General features: G+C 36.1%; 1 protein-coding gene across 2 annotated transcripts; it reads left to right on the top strand.

The window, feature by feature from the left end:
- Positions 1–2,506: 2,506 nt before the first annotated feature.
- On the top strand, positions 2,507–16,063 carry LOC133805372 (AP-4 complex subunit mu). Of its 2 annotated transcripts, none has more exons than XM_062243535.1 (13): positions 2,507–2,693; positions 3,207–3,301; positions 10,495–10,698; positions 11,804–11,920; positions 12,032–12,160; positions 12,607–12,715; positions 13,081–13,184; positions 13,268–13,372; positions 13,636–13,730; positions 14,426–14,513; positions 15,020–15,080; positions 15,190–15,263; positions 15,767–16,063. In XM_062243535.1, the coding sequence occupies exons 1-13, from the start codon at positions 2,636–2,638 to the stop codon at positions 15,863–15,865; spliced, it is 1,338 nt and encodes a 445-aa protein (XP_062099519.1). In that variant the 5' UTR covers positions 2,507–2,635; the 3' UTR covers positions 15,866–16,063. The 2 variants fall into 2 exon arrangements, with proteins under 2 accessions (XP_062099519.1, XP_062099518.1); XM_062243534.1 differs by having other exon boundaries at positions 12,607–12,733.
- The last annotated feature ends 606 nt before the right edge of the window (positions 16,064–16,669 follow it).

The following is a 16,669-nucleotide window of genomic DNA, read 5'->3' as shown; positions in this document are numbered from 1 at the left end:
TTCCATCAAGAACAACACATCTGGATCCTCAGAGAACAACAATGCCTGTAGGGCCTTGATTGCACTGGGATGACCTAATCCCCAACAATTCCATGATAAGATTTTCATGAGGATTTGGGGGGCATCATAAGGCCCGCCTCCTCGACCACACCAAAATCCTGTTTGGGCTCTTTAGCTTGTGGGACTCCATTGTCTTTTCCAGAATGAATTTCAAAATTAGAAGACACATAAACAACAACAGGGTTACCTTGCGAATAGGCACGCATCTGGGTGCTCTCTGAATCCTTACAGAGTCTCTTTCCCTGGCTCGATGGATAGTGCGAAGGATCCTCATGCAAATAGGATGACCCCTCGACAACGATAGCCTCCTCAAAAGTAACCACGACACCTGCTTTCTGATAGATATCGATAGAACTTTCTCCTTGATTACCTAAGCTGGGCTCGATGCTCTCTAATTTCTTTCTTTTATTGCCTATTCTAGGCTCCTGAATGTTGGCTCCAAATCCAAATATAGTTTTTGTAGGAATGCCCTTAGAATCAATGGGCCTATGATTGTGATGGCCCAAATTACATATGATGTCTTTCGTTGGGAATCCTCCTCTGCAACCATGCAGTTTCGATCCTTCAAGGGAAGGTTCTACTCCAATATCAACTCTACGAATGAGTCGAGGTCTCTCTTCCGATTCCATTTGAATCCTATCATAAATATCATGTGCTTCCAAAACAGAGAATTCATTCTCTATCCTTGACCTAATCCGAAACCATGGCCCATATAGAGGAACACTCCTTCCATCATCCAAATTAACCATCCTCTTATTCCCAGAGCATTGCATTTCCTCATGGCCTATAAATCCACAATTATAATAGACAAATGGGAGCCTTTCATATTTGAGATAGCACCAAACATTTTTACCATACTCGTCAGGCAGAGCTAAGCCAACAACGATATGAGCTTCCAAGTTAAGTTTAATCTTAAAACGTAAGAAAATATTAGGAAGAATACCGTTCCTTTGGACTGGCATGGTTTGGAGGCATTCCCCAATTCTATTAGCTATCCTCACCACATTGGGGTCAGTCATGAACTTAAGAGGCACACCCATAGCACAGACCCAGATAGGAGTACTGGTGAGAGTGACCTACTGCCATAGCCCATCGTCTGGCATCTCGGTCAGCAGGAGGAATCCATCATAGGGTGACCGGGAGTATTATTAAGAATGAAGGCCACTTCCTCTCTCTTTGTCAAACAAAAAACATATGTACCTGGAGCAACTTGCTGCATTCTCCAACCCGGGGCCAACTTCCAAACTTTCCCAAGCACGAGCCTGAGAAGACCATTAGAGATCGGGCGTTTAGCAAAGAACCTACCCACAAGTGTTTTAGAGAAAACATCGCTAGCTGCCTTTGAGGGCTTCTCGCTGCATCTGGAGGCAGACACAGAGGTAGCGAGAAGTCCTCAAAGGAAAGGTTCTCCACCTGGTTAGCAACCTCATCCACCTCATCAGCTTATATTTCAACAACAACTACCTCCTTGTCATTCATTCTTATCTTCTTTCTCTTTACTATACCAAAAGACTGAACACAGGAGAACTCAAAGAGAAAAAAATTCCTAGCGAAAAGACTAACCTTGTCCTGAGTAAGGAGAGTAGGAAGGGTAGTGTATATAAAATAACCTCTAAGGTTCCTTCTGAAAATAAGTATGGATGGTTGCATCTCAAGACCAATGTCGTTAACCTGAAATTTTGTACCAAAAGTGACCACTGGCCACTCCGGTACGGAGGGTAGTGCAGTTGCATGATCATCTCTTAATGTGGAGGATCGTCATTCTGGCTCTATTTACATATTGATTTTAAGTTTGCTTAATATTGAATTGATGGAATTGATGGTTATTTTAAATGCTCTCAAGTGGTGTTTTCGTGAACAAATCACTATCCATTCCTTTGAAAGTGATTGCCAGAATGCTATTTGTGTTTTTAATCTTAGAGGAGATGATTTTGTAGATGCTATTATTGTTATGGCTTATTTTTTGGCAAAACTTAATATGCAGGATGATTATTATCATTTATCTCATAATGTGATTAAACGATATATTGCCCGCCATATTGGTGAGTATTAATGATGAATATGATTGAATATTTTTTTTTTTTTTTAAATATGGGTGGACGTGAAAAAAAACCTCTATTGTTTTCTTATGCACATGCATGTATTTTGTTCAAGAATTAATGAGGAAGGATCCATTCAACATTGACCATTTCTTCAAATTTAGCACATGTTCATTTTAGTGAATTATTATTAATTAAAGAGATAACTATATAATTATTTATTTATTTTGTTAAATCATTAGAAATAAAAAGTTTTATATAGAAAATATCCTGATAAAATAATTTATTAGGTGTAATCCATTTATTACTAATTAGAACTAGCATAAGTAGTGAGGGTAAGTAAACCACGACAAATTTATCAACGACAATTAAATAAATAAAACGACAAGAATAAAAGACAGACGTCTGTTAGGTGTGTTCTACTTCAACTAGGGCAGGAGGACCAGTTTCCAAAAAGATCCAAATATAAGTAGGAACTGGGAAAAAGAATTCGACAGTTCGAGGAAAGACCAGAGACGAACGAACAAGCCGTAGCCATGATCTCGCAGTTCTTCGTGCTATCTCAGCGAGGCGATAACATCGTCTTTCGTGACTGTGAGTCCCTCTCTCTTCCTTACTCTTTCAACTTTTCTCGATCTATTTTTCGATAATTCTTACGTAAATCGCGATAGTTGTCGGTTTTTCGGATAAGGTTTTTGCTTGGATCTATATACCAACGCAATTATAGCCCCCTAAATCAATTAGCCTTCCCAACTCGGACGAGTCAACTCTTAAATCGACTCAGATCCAGTTCTTAATTTTCGCTTTCGTTTTGAAGGGCTTAAAGAGACGATGTATGTACATTGATAATTTGCATTCAAATATTGTTGCTTTTTTGAATATATATATATATATGATTCATTCGAGCAAAAATTATTTATGAATTAACTTCAAATGCTAATAAGCTTTTCTCATGATCCAACTGTTGCTTCAATTAATTGGGTACTTTCCCTCTTCACACCGACGAACCCACTTTCTATGATCTCATTTAATTTCGGAATGAACTTTTTTTTTTAAAATAATAATTTTAGGAAAATGATATATATTTTTTCCTTCCCATGAATGTAGATCGAGGTGAAGTACAGAAAGAAACCGCGGAGATATTCTTCCGCAAAGTGAAGTTTTGGAAAGAAGATGGGCAAGAGGAAGCTCCCCCTGTCTTTGTAGGTATTATCTTACTGAAAAATGGAGGAGTTTATTCATGCGACGGCTCTAGAATCTCTTGCTCTTTGATCATTTAACAAAATTTTGAAAAAATTATAATTTTGATTTGTATATCAACGAATTTAACTTTGGGGTCTCCTAATTGTTGTTGATTGTCGGATTGAAGCTTCAAAATAATACTAATCTAACGACCCTCTGGTTTTCTTTAATGCTCATTTTAAGTATATTCTGCTAGTAGCGACTGGAGTAGTCTTATAACGGTAGATCATTGATAGAACTCAGCCAATTTTATGAAAAACCACTTCTTCATTTCTCAAAATCTAGTCTCCAAATTAGAGACTAAAACATACAACAACACAGTAGCTAATTAGAGATCTCCAATCTCCATTTAGTCCAAAATTACTTCTAGAATCTGGTTACAATTATTTTATACTCGACTAACAGCCTAACAAGTAACAAACATACCCAACTAACTAAAAATCTGACAACAATCACAAAACACTCAGCCGCGAACACAAACAACTTAGTTAGTCGTCATCCCTTTTACACCTCACATAGGCGAACCTTACAGGAGACCTCCCAAATTTTGAACCTTATCCTCAAGGTTAAAGTTAGGATATTGTAACGTCATAACCTCGAAAGACCGTGTTGCTTCAAATTCCAATAAGCCTTGCCATTTAATCAAAACTTACACCTCTGTAGTTGTTGTGTTCGTTCTCGTTTGCATTGAGTGCACTCCCATCCCATCAACTTCTTGGGCTGAAGTACTTACTCCAACCTTGTAGTCTGAAGACATCTGTGGAAGCAAGGGTGACATTGGTACTTCATCTCCAAGTGCTTTCTTCAGTTGTGAAACTTGAAAAACAGGGTGGATTTGAGTTGTCTCCTCTAATTCCAGCTTATGGGCCACTTGCCCACCTTATTCAATACCTTACAAGGGCCATCAAATCTAGGAGCCAACTTCTCATTAACCCTTCTAGCCAAAGTCTTTATCCTATCAAGTTTAAGTTTAAGAAAAATCCATTCTCCCACCTCCAAAATCACCTCCCTTAGATGTACATCAGCTCCTTTCTCCATCTGAGCTTGAGCTTTGTGTAGATGTGACTTAAGCTTATCCAATAGCTGATCCCGCTCCAATTACTGTTGATCTAGTGAAGATCCTGCTGTAGAACAACTCGTGTCACACTTGGATCTCAGCCATATAATGCTTTGAAAGGCGTCATTCTTGCTGAAACACGAAATGTAGTGTAGTACCAATATTCACACCATGGCAGCCAGCCTACCCACTTCTTTGGTTTGTCATTATTGGAACAACTCAAATATGTTTCTATACAATGATTCAACACTTCCATTTGCCCGTTCGTATGTGGAATAAATGAAGTGCTATACTTCAACTTCATGCTTTGCAACTTGAATAGTTTAGTCCAAAATAGGCTCAAGAAAACCTTGCCTCGATGTAAAATGATGGATTCCGAATACCCATGCAATCTAATCTCTCAAGGAATACTTTAGCACTATTTTTGGTCGAAAAGGGGTGTTTAAGAGTCATAAAGTGGCCATACTTGCTCAATCTATCCCCTATCACAAATATCAAATCTAACCCATTTGATTTTAGAAGTTCTTCAATAAAATCCATAGTAATTGCTACCTAAACCATCATCAGAAGTGGAATTGGTTGCAATAAACCAACTGGGACTAAAGTCGAATATTTATTCCATTGGCACACCACTCTTCTACACTCTTTTACATACTTCTTTATGACACTCTTATTCATTTCCAATACAACTCCGTTGTCATGCATTTACAAGTCTTCAAAAAATCCAAATGACCCTCAAACACTTTCACGAAACTCCTTTAATAACAAAAGAGTGAGTGAAGATTGATTAACACTAATCTTCTGATAGGAACTTCCTTGCCCAAAGTCTCACCTTGCCCTCAAGGTGAAAAGTAGGGTACTGCTGCTTGATTACATTAAAATGTTCCCATGTTGCTTCAAATCGAGGCAGTCCTACCCATTTAATCAGCGCTTGTGGCTGTTGTTTGTGTGCCCGGGACGTACATCTAGGACTTGGTCAGGTTCTAGGGCCCATTCCAACTCTGCCGAAAGGTCCTTTGGGAGAGCAGTGGCCACTTGTTGCGGACCAAGAGCAGCACGGAGCTTGGACACATGAAATACACAGTGTATGCGCGAATCTGGCGATAATTGGAGCTTGTAAGCTGCTGAACCAATGCGAGCTAACACCGGAAATGGACCAAAAAAGTGAGGGCTTAGCTTTTCGTTTTTGTGTTTAGCTATGGACCTTTGACGGTAAGGTCGAAGCTTGATATACACCAAGTCCCCTACTGAAAATTGCACCTCTCTTCGCTTCTTATCCGCCTGCTAATTTATTTTCTGTTGAGCTCTATGCAAATTCATCTTCAGAAGTTCCAAAATTTCATGTCGTGATTGCAGCATTTGTTCAATCGAGGATACCTTAGTACTTGCTTGCTCAAACCGCAATAATGGAGGAGGTTCACGCCCATAGACAGCCTTGAACGGGGTCATGCCAGCTGATGAGTGAAATGATGTATTATACCAATACTCAGCCCAAGGAAGCCATTTTGCCCACTGTGATGGTTTAGTACTCACAAAGCATCGTAAATATGTTTCAAGGCAGCGGTTCACCACTTCAGTTTGGCCATCTGATTGAGGGTGATATGCTGAACTTTGCTTGAGGGTTGTCCCTTGCCAACGAATTAACTCCTTCCAAAATAAACTCAAGAAGGTTTTGTCTCTATCCGACACAATTGATCTCGACACCCTATGGAGTCGAACAATTTCACGCACAAATGCCGCTGCCACCGTTGTAGTTGAGAACGGGTGACGGAAAGCAATGAAATGGCCATACTTTGTAAGTCGATCTACTACTACAAAAACAGAATCAAACCCATTGGATTGGGGAAGTCCCGCACTTGGTTTGGAATCGGGACAGGCTATAATAAACAACCCGGAGATTGAGCCAAATACTTATTTTGCTAACATATTGCACATTCAGCCACAAATTTCTGGATGTCCTTTCTCATACCCTCCAATGGAGGTCAGCTGCTAACCTTTGCAAAGTCTTGAAGACTCCCAAATGGCCCCCAACATTGCTGCAATGGTATTCTTGTAAAAGAAGTGGGATGAAAGGGGAAGAAGAAGGTAGAACTAACTGCCCTTTGAACTTTAAACAACCTTGGCTGTAAGTGTAACCCTCGCTAGCTTGGCCCAAGTGAACCTCGTGAATAATCTTTGAGAGCAATAGATCAGCCTCCACATGAGCTTGCAGGTCCGGAATAGAAATGACTGTAGGAGCCGAAATGGCCACTAACTCAACCCCCTGATACATTCGAGACAAGGCATCAACCGCCTTGTTTTCCAACCCGGGTCGATAGTGAAAATCGAAATCATACCCCAACAACTTAATGAGCCATTTCTGATGTTCTGAAGCTACCGATCTCTGTTCCAGAAGTATTTTAGGCTTCGTTGGTCAGTGTAGACGATAAACTTTCTGCCCACCAAAACTGAAAGTTTAGTTGCTGGTATCACTCTAGATAAAACATCTACATCTTTATTTTCCAATCCCAAACAGAATGGATATTGAAATCGAATCCCAAGCCATTTTTCATGTTCAAAACTCACAAAATATTGCTTTAACAAGTACTTCAAACTTCTTTGGTTATTCCTAACCACAAACCTCCCAAGCAAGTATTGTTTCCACTTTTGGATAGCCAATACAATTGCCATAAATTCTCTTTCATAAACTGATTTCAGCCTTGATGAACCCGGTAATGTGTGGCTGAAATAAGCTATTAAATGATCTTCTTGCATCATAACTGCCCCAGGCCCAATTCTAAAAGCATTTGTATCCAACACAAACTGCTTTGAAAAAGTAGGTAACTTCAATACAGGAACTTGTATCATTGCTGTCTTTAGTTTTTGAAAGGCCTCTTGCATCACCATTTCATTGAAAACAATTTGCTGAGTCAATGGCCAAGATAAAGACCCATATCCCTTTGCAAACCTCAAAAATAGCTGGTTAAACCCAAGAAACCTCAAATCGCTTTAATCGTTCTTGGTGTAGGCCATTCTACCACAATTTAAATCTTGTGAGGATTTGCTTCTACTCCTTTCCCCGAAATAATGTGCCCCAAATACTCCACTTATCTTAGCTGGAGAGATGCTTCTTTTTGTTACCATAAACTTGTCACTCATCAAGAACCTTCAACAATATCTTCAAATGCTCTTCGTATTCCTCCAAGGTTTTACTATACATCAAGATGTCAAAGAACACACAAATTTCCTCAATCATGGCTGGTGCATTAGTTAGGCCGAGTGGCATAACTAGGAACTCATAATGGCGTTCATGTGTTCTAAAAACTGCTTTTGGCACATCCTCTCCATTCACTTGTATTTGATGATTCCATTTTTTATTTGATAGGGTTAGAGCCTATAAATAGTCAAACTCAAAGTATGTGACAGACCTGTCAAATAATTACAAAATATACTAGACTATTCTAATCACTAAGAATTAGGAACGCATAAAACTATATAGGGAAACAAATAATTCGGATTCCATAGGAAATTACCAAATTAATATTGTACAGAAAGTTTCCAAATCTTTACTGATTTGGTTCAGATTTTCAACAAAGTCCAATTTTGAGATTATATGAGCACTGTGTAACTCATTTAACAATTCATCTATATTGGGAATAGGAAAACAATTCGATATAGTAACTTGATTCAATGCTTTATAGTCAATACAAAAACACCAACTTCTATCTTTCTTCTTAACAAGAAGTATTGAGCTAGAATAAGGGTTGCAACTTGGTTGTATAAATTGCCACCTCCAACATCTCCTTTATCATCTTTTCTATTTTGTTCTTTTGAAATTGGGGATGATGATAAGGACTTGTATTCACGGGATCTTCCCTTTCCTTTAACACAACGACATGCTCCTCCTCAAAATCTGCCAACATCCTTTGTGAATTTTTATCTATAGCTGCTGCCTCCTTCACTTAAAGACTCCCAAGCATTGCTTCGAGCATGGCTCTCACATATCCCACGTCTTAACATTAATTTGTGGCCTTCCTTCATAGTTTTTACCATAGATTTAAAAAAAAATCAAGGTCTTTTGCAACTTTGGATCTCTTTTCAGCACTACTTTTTCATCACCAAGCTTGAACTTCACACAATGAAATTTTTCCAATTAAATTAAACATTCCCCAAAATCTCCAACCATTGAATTCCAAGGATCACATCAGCACTATTGTACTTCAAAGGCAAGAAATCCTTAGGAATTCCAATATCTTGAATTCGTAGGCTATACTTTTACAAGTGCCTTTATTCTTCACCATCGATCCATTTCCCATGGAAATTTCATTTTCCTCTATTGCACATAGTGTAAGTCCCAATTTCTTCACCAACTTGTGGGTGGCCCCACTATCCACAAGCACCATTACCATTGTCCACCTTAATCATTTTAGGATTGGGCAACAATCCTACCAAAGAGTTAAGAGATAGCTCTATGGGATCATTAGGTGTTTCAACACCCTCTTCTCCTTACCCTTCCCCATACTTATGTATCCTCATCTCCCAACTCATCCTCGTGCGTCATAATGACTCTCGACTCTGTAATCTTGCACTTATGACCCACTGAAAACTTCTCATTGCACCTAAAACACAACCCTTTATTTCTTTTTGCTTGGTATTTAGTCATCATCAACTTCTTATACCCTTCTTTTTTTGGTTGCGCATTTATCGTTTGACTCGTGTTTGTAACATATGATCCACTATTAGAAATCTTATAAGTTTTGGAAAAAAATAATGTTCCCTTTGTTCTCGTCAATCTCATTCTTCTCTTTCATCTTATGTGTCAATTCCACTATTTTCAACAATCCCACTAGCTCAAGCATCTATTTTCCTTTCTAATCTCTTCTTTCAAGCCATTAACAAACACATTCTCATGGACTTCATCAAAATTGTTATTCAAAGGTGTTGCATTCGCACATAACTCAAATTGTCTTTTTATTCTAAGCCATCTAACTTTTTCGAATTAAACCCTTGTGATGTAGCCTATGAAACCAAGAAAGTGCATCTCATTCAAAACAAACTACAACAACCTCCAATTTCTCAACATTTGTAAGTTGATTTAGAGTGAAATATCTTTTAGCCTTAAAAATCCAAGATGTTGGTGTTGACCCATTAAAACCAGGCATATCTAACCACTGCCACCTGGTGTTCATCGTGAACACTACTCTAAATGCCACATCGCCCATTGCCTCCATTGTTGCCGGTGCGGTGTGTATTGCGCCAAATTTAACTTTGTTGTTGCTCCTAGCATCCCCAACCCGCGCACGCGAACACTTATCCTACTTGTGTATACGTCATCCACTGTCTACTATCGTCGCGTAGCCTCCAGCGTCAGCCATCATCGCGCCCCTATACATTGTTCGCCACCTTAGCTTCGAGACTGGAGCATAGAACAACTTAGTAACTAATTTGAGATAGCCAATCTTCACAGTCCAAAACTACTTCTAGAATCTAGTTATAATCATTTTATACTCCACTAACAACCTACCAACCAAACCCAACTACAATCTTACAATAGTCATAAAACACTCAGCCAGCAACACTAACAACTAAGTTGTTCCTTTTACGCCTCACATAGGTGAACCGTATGGGAGGCCTACCAATCATCTTTAGTTGTAACATACAGTATATTCAAAGATAATGGTGGGACTTCTACTTTCTATCCCAAAAATATGAAGAGAAAGACCTAGTTGTAACTACCCTCTGCTTTTCTTTATTGCTCATTTTAAGGATATTCTGCTAGTTGTGCTTGGAGTAGTCTTATGATAGATCATCTTTAGATGTAGCATATGGTATATTCATAGATAATGGTGGGACTTTTATTTTATTTTCCACTAAATCAAAACAACTATTTATCTATAATAATTGTTGATATTAGAAGCATTGTTCTTAACAATTGGGAAAACAATTTATAACTTCAATCGTCTGTCCTTTTGTTGTGTTCTGCTCCTTTAGTACCTTAGTTGATAATTTTCCTGCTATGTAATTACTTGTGTGATTTTGTGCGTTCGATTATTGGATATCTTTTTGAATACTAGTTAGATAAGTTGTACTAATTTTTTTTTTCTGTGCAATTGATAGAATGTAGATGGCGTCAACTACTTTCACGTGAAGGTTGTGGGATTATTGTTTGTTGCAACAACAAGAATTAATTTGTCCCCTTCTTTTGTCTTCGAGCTTTTACAAAGAATTGCTCGTGTCATCAAAGATTACCTCGGAGTTCTCAATGAAGATTCACTAAGGAGAAATTTTGTACTCGTGTATGAGTTGCTTGATGAAGTCATTGTAAGATCTTATCTTCTTGTCGAACATCTTGAGTTGGCATATTTTTTGTGGATTTATATATATTTGCTAGGTAGTTTTGCTATATGGTTTTTGAAATTCTAAGGTTCAAAATTTTTTTTTCTTCTTGGACTATCAGTCACCTTTCGCTTGCATTTAGAAATTTTTACATCTTTATTTACATGTGTTTTGAAAACTAACTATGAAGGTTATATTTTTTCGTACTCTTTTTGATATTCACTTGACATTTCTGTGGCCTGTGTAAGTAGTGGTTGTCAATGTTTAAAAAAGCGTATTTGAGGCGCGCCTTGAGGCTAGCCTCACTGTGAGGCGTAAAAAAACAGTTTCAGGGCTTAAGCCCTGGTTTGATCCCTAGAGGCTTACGCCTCTGTGATGTGAGGCTGTCAAAGAGGACAGCCTTGAGGCTTTTTTGTGAGGCTTAAGCCTCACATCAGTACCAGTTTTGGGCCCTTTCAGACCACATTTTAAAGCCCAAATTTAGGGTTTTTAATTTAAAATTTTAGGCCCATTTCACACTTTAAAACAAAGAAAAGTAAAGGCCCAATTCTTTTAATTAAAAACCCTAAAACTTTATTTCTCTAATATCATTTCTTCTAACCTAAAACACACGGCAGCACACTTCTCTTCCTTCTCCTCTCTTCTTCATCATTTACTACTCAAGTTTGTTCTAGGATAGTTTAATCTAGCATTCTAGTTCTAGAAACAAAACTTTTATCTTTAAATTATAATTTTATCCAAGTTTATGTTTGAGTTGTATGACACATTTTATGGTATGCTAAACTTTTATGAGACATTGAGTGTTTTATTTTATGATTTATAATTTCTAATTATTAACTATATATTTTTAGGTATCTAAAATATTTTTTTTTAATTAAAAATTTGAGGCTTACGTTTCGCTTCACAAAACAAAAATGCCTCGAGGCTTAAATACGCCTTTTTAAACATTGGTGGTTGTAAGAGAGGAATGTAGTCTCTTTGACTGCATTGTCTAGTTGTTTCTTTTTCATTGAACTGCTTCCTCTTATTTGGGGAACATTGAAGCTTTTTTAATCCTGGAAGTGAGTTGATTATCATTTTTTTTTGTCAGGATTTTGGCTATGTTCAAACGACATCTACTGAAGTGTTGAAGTCCTATGTATTCAATGAGCCAATTGTTGTTGATTCTGCACATTTGTCACCTCTTGGTCCTGCTTCCCTATTTATGGTATGATCCCCTTATTTTGTTTATTCACTGCCCTGCATAAATAATATTAAATCCTGTTTTGGTTATTGCTTTAACATTATGATTAATTCCTGAACATGTGGATGCTTGCAGCAAGGGACCAAAAGAATGCCAGGGACTGCTGTCACAAAATCTGTTGTTGCAAATGATCCTAGTGGTAGAAAGAGGGAGGAAATTTTTGTTGATATAATTGAGAAGATCAGCATCACTTTTAGTTCTAGTGTGAGTATTCATGTCCTTTGCTGATTCTATTCGTTTAACTTTTGGTCCTTTTTAGTTATGATGTGATTTGTATCTGAGACAAGATTTATGGATAATGTGATCCTCAATCCTGTTCTGAATATGTGGTTGTGGTGTATATAATTTGATATAGGGCTCATATACAATAATTGATTCTTTTGTTAAATATAGCTTTATACTTAAATTTCTGAACAATTTTGCATTACCCTTCCGTTATAAACATAACCTTGTAAATTATCAAGCATCAACACACGTGAGCACTAATATTTTTATCTACAAATATCTTTACATATGACATATGCATATGTTATTTTTTTTTCTTTCTTCATTCTTGGCCTTTCCCCGAGTTTATCTGTAAATGTTCGTAAGTATTTTACTTTAGCTGTGTATTACTCATATCACCGTATTATGTTAATGTTGCTTAACAGGGATACATACTGACCTCAGAAATTGATGGCACAATTCAAATGAAAAGTTATCTTACTGGAAACCCAGAAATCCGGTTAGCACTTAATGATGATCTGAGCATAGGGAGAGGTGGGAGATCAGTCTATGGTATATGTTTTTTCTTTTCCTAGATTTAATGTAATCCAAAACCTGAATGGATTAAATTTACATTTTGCATTGGAATTTTCTTGTTTGCAGTACTTTGGAGTTGTAGAATATAGATGTATGATTGAGTGTGTAAACTGATATAATTTTTTTGAATTCTGAGGAAAAGCATCCAGCTTATAGGTTTGTACTTTATGCTATAAAAGGCTAGAAGATAGTTATTGCTTTTTATTGTTTAATAAATAATCTTGCTCAATTTGGTCAAGCTTTATTGTTGCCAATATTCTTGTGGAGGTTCTCTTTTTTCCTTGACCAATCTCACGAGACAAAGGAATTTCTTTCTGAAACAGACTATAGAAGCTCCATTGGCTCGGGAGTAGTAATCCTTGATGACTGTAATTTTCATGAATCCGTACGTCTTGATAGTTTTGAGGCGGAAAAAACTTTGTCCCTGGTAAGTCAACCTTAGATAATATAAGATTGACAGTGCTTGTTTAAAGTATAAAATGGCTGCGTTACACTTCTGACGTTTGTTAGGTTCCTCCGGATGGTGAGTTTCCTGTCATGAATTATCGTATGACCCAGGAATTCAAGCCTCCTTTTCGTATTAATGCTTTGATTGAAGAAGCAGGGCCCCTCAAGGTAAAATTACTTTAGCATTTGAAAGATAAAATATTTAAACTGGCAAAAAGCCTAGTTCTATATCAACACATTGAATGCACAAATGTGGTAGTTTTATGTGGCCATTATACACTATCTGAATTTGATTAATTATTTAATTTTTATATTCATTGTGTTGCTAATTCATTTTGAAATTAAACACTTGGTGCCTTTATATGGAGTGATTGTTACTAGCACGTGCTGACTGTTGTATTTACTAATTCACTTTGGAATCGCCATTGTAGGCTGAGGTGATTCTGAAAGTACATGCAGAGTTTCCCTCTAGCATTACGGCAAACACAATTTCTATGCAAATGCCACTACCTAAATATACTATGAGGTAATTTGTTAGTACTTTGACTATTTTAAATTTGCAAGGTTAAAATTTGATTTTCATTGGTTAGTTTCTGCCTGATTAGATTATAAGTTTCAGCTGTAAGATATCATTTAATTAACCTGTTCACATTCTTTTTGGTCTAATTATCCGCAAATAAGTTAATCAACTTGAAATTCTGTTTACCTTTGTTTGAAATATCAAGAAGACTAGTGCTATAGGTATGTCAATATTGGATGATGTTTGGATCATCTAATTATTTGAAAGATGATATGATCTTGTGTCTCCAAGAGAAATATAAAAGCATTTCCCCACTGGTAATAAGAAGACTGGTAGTTTTGTTCTTTTTCTCTGTTATTAGGTACATTGGGAATTGAAGCCCAGGGCACTCACCCACACACCCACTCACCCACTTGAGCTAGTGCCTTTGGTAGTTTTTGTGTTAGACAATTTATAAAGAATCATTTGGAAGAATACTTGTAAAGGGAAAAAGGGAATTGTAGAAGGTTACCGTAAATTTCCAAAGGCAGCAGTTAAAACATTACGAGACAGACTCTGTTTCTTGTCAAATATTTGGAACACTTTTAATGGTAACTAATATTTTAATGAATCGTTTAAGGTTGATGATCTATGTGCATCAAGAAGTGAACTGGCAGTTTAACATATATTTGTGCCATAATTTTTAAATTTTGTTATTTCAGAGCGAGTTTTGAGTTGGAAACTGGAGCTGTTGGACAAACCACAGATTTCAAGGAAGCTAATAAGAAGCTTGAATGGAATTTAAAGAAGGCAATAATTTCTTATCATGGATGTCATGATTTTTCAGTATTTTGCAATTTTGAAGTCAATCCCACAGATGCAAATGGTTCTCTTGATGCATTTACTGTGCTTAACTTGAGAAAGAACATGAGTATTATTTATTAAAGGGAAAATTACATAAAATATTAATGTTTTTACAGCCAAACAATTTTTTTCTTCAATTTTACGGTTTTAAGGAAACTATTACATTTTTATGGTTTTGGCTTTTTTTTTGTGTTGTTTTTTTTTTTTGTGTTTTCACGGTGTTTTTAGGTGTTTTTTTTGTTGATGTTTAGTTGGTCCAGCGAGATGTTTTTAAATTACTTTTTAGTTGTTTTACCTAAAAAAAAACTGTATTTTCGTAATTATGAAACTTGAGTGCGTATTTAAAAAAAAAAAAACAGGAACTGTAAAAAAGTACAAAAAAAAACAAAAAAAAGTGTATTTAAGAAAAAATCTCTTTATTAAATTACATTGATGTGTTCAATTCAAAACAGATTGTTGGTGGATCGGAACATACACTGCGAGCAAGGCTCACGTTTTCACAAGAATCACATGGTATGATTATATTATTTACAATCAATTGTGTTAAATGTATATTCATCTCGTTACTTTTATGTGGTTGCTTTCCTTTCCATGTTTATGCAACATATTTTGCTTGATGCAGGTAATATAACAAAAGAATCCGGTCCTGTTAGCATGACATTTACCATACCAATGTATAATGCTTCAAAGCTTCAGGTAAAGCTATTTTAATTGATGTAGTAATTACCTCTGTAAAATCTTAACCAGTGCCTGGACACAGTGAGGTGGATCAAGTTTCTACAACTACTTGACACCAGTTTACTGAATTAATTGTTCATCAGTTCATTATCGTATAGAGCAGAAGAAAATCCTATGAGATGGTTTTATGTTTTAGTGTGTTAAGTACTGTTATCTGCTCACGTTACATGACTATAGTTAGCAGGATAAAAGATTTGAACTTGATGATTGATTAAATCCTTGTCATGAACTGGGAGTAATTTATATAAATGGTGGTTTAATGTGAAGAGCATCGCCTCCTAAATTGGTTCAAGTTGTGAATTCGTTAATCAAAATTTAAATTTATCTTCCATGGAAGCCAAAAATCTCATCCTAAAAATGGCAAAGTAAGATAGAGTACTATTACAACTTTTTTATAGGGTTGTTCAAAACCAGATTAATTTAATGAATAACTTAAAATGTGGTATCTATTTGGGATGCAGGTGAAGTACTTGCAGATAGCAAAGAAGTCAGGAACATACAATCCATACAGATGGGTGAGATATGTTACTCTGTCCAATTCCTACGTTGCTCGTTTGTAGATTGGTAAAGCATCCGCCCCACCAATTCCTTTTGCTGTCTTGTGGACTTGGATTTATTTAATATTGTGGACTTGGATTTGTTAATTTCAGTTTTCGTTTGTTTAACATTTTTGGGTATGATGTATGAAGGTAGATACATACTCCTTCAGAAAAGAAACAACATCAATAATAAAGAATATTTCAAGTCAAAGGAAATAATGTAGGTTGTGTTTGGTAAAATTTTTGTTTTTGAATTTTTTAACCCAAAAGAGGGAATATTATTTTTATTTTAAAAAAATAAAAATATGTTTGATAACTAATTTTGATTTTTATTTTGATTTTTTTGTTTAACAATATAAAATGAGGAGCTTATTTGAAGGAGGGAAGAAAAAAAAAGAAACGAATAGTTGAAAATGGTTTAAAAAAATTCTGAAAGTGAAATTTTTTTATTTTCAAGATTTAATAAATTTTGTTTAAAATTTAAAAAAATAATAAATAATAATAGAGTTGCATATTCTTTTTAATTATTACAATTTATACAATAAATAAAAACAGCATCATAATTTATACAATTTTTTTTTATTGACTTTGACGAAAATCTCTGCCTATTGTGGAAGCCGTTGAACCAAACTGGTTTGTGGGAATTAGATCTATGTGTGAGAACGAGCATCAATGCGTATAGTTTTTTTGACTTTGACAAAGACCTTTGCCAAAAGCCAATGCATGAGCTGTCTGGTAATCTTCTTGGATAATAATAATTAGTCATAAATTGTTTAGCAAGTATACAACTTGAATCAATGGTGCTTGAATTCAAGTTTTGATAAT

The sequence above is a fragment of the Humulus lupulus genome, chromosome X (assembly GCF_963169125.1).
Source record: "Humulus lupulus chromosome X, drHumLupu1.1, whole genome shotgun sequence".
NCBI lineage: Eukaryota > Viridiplantae > Streptophyta > Magnoliopsida > Rosales > Cannabaceae > Humulus > Humulus lupulus.
Note: the sequence above shows the minus strand (reverse complement) of the source record. Positions and strands in the feature narration are given on the sequence as shown.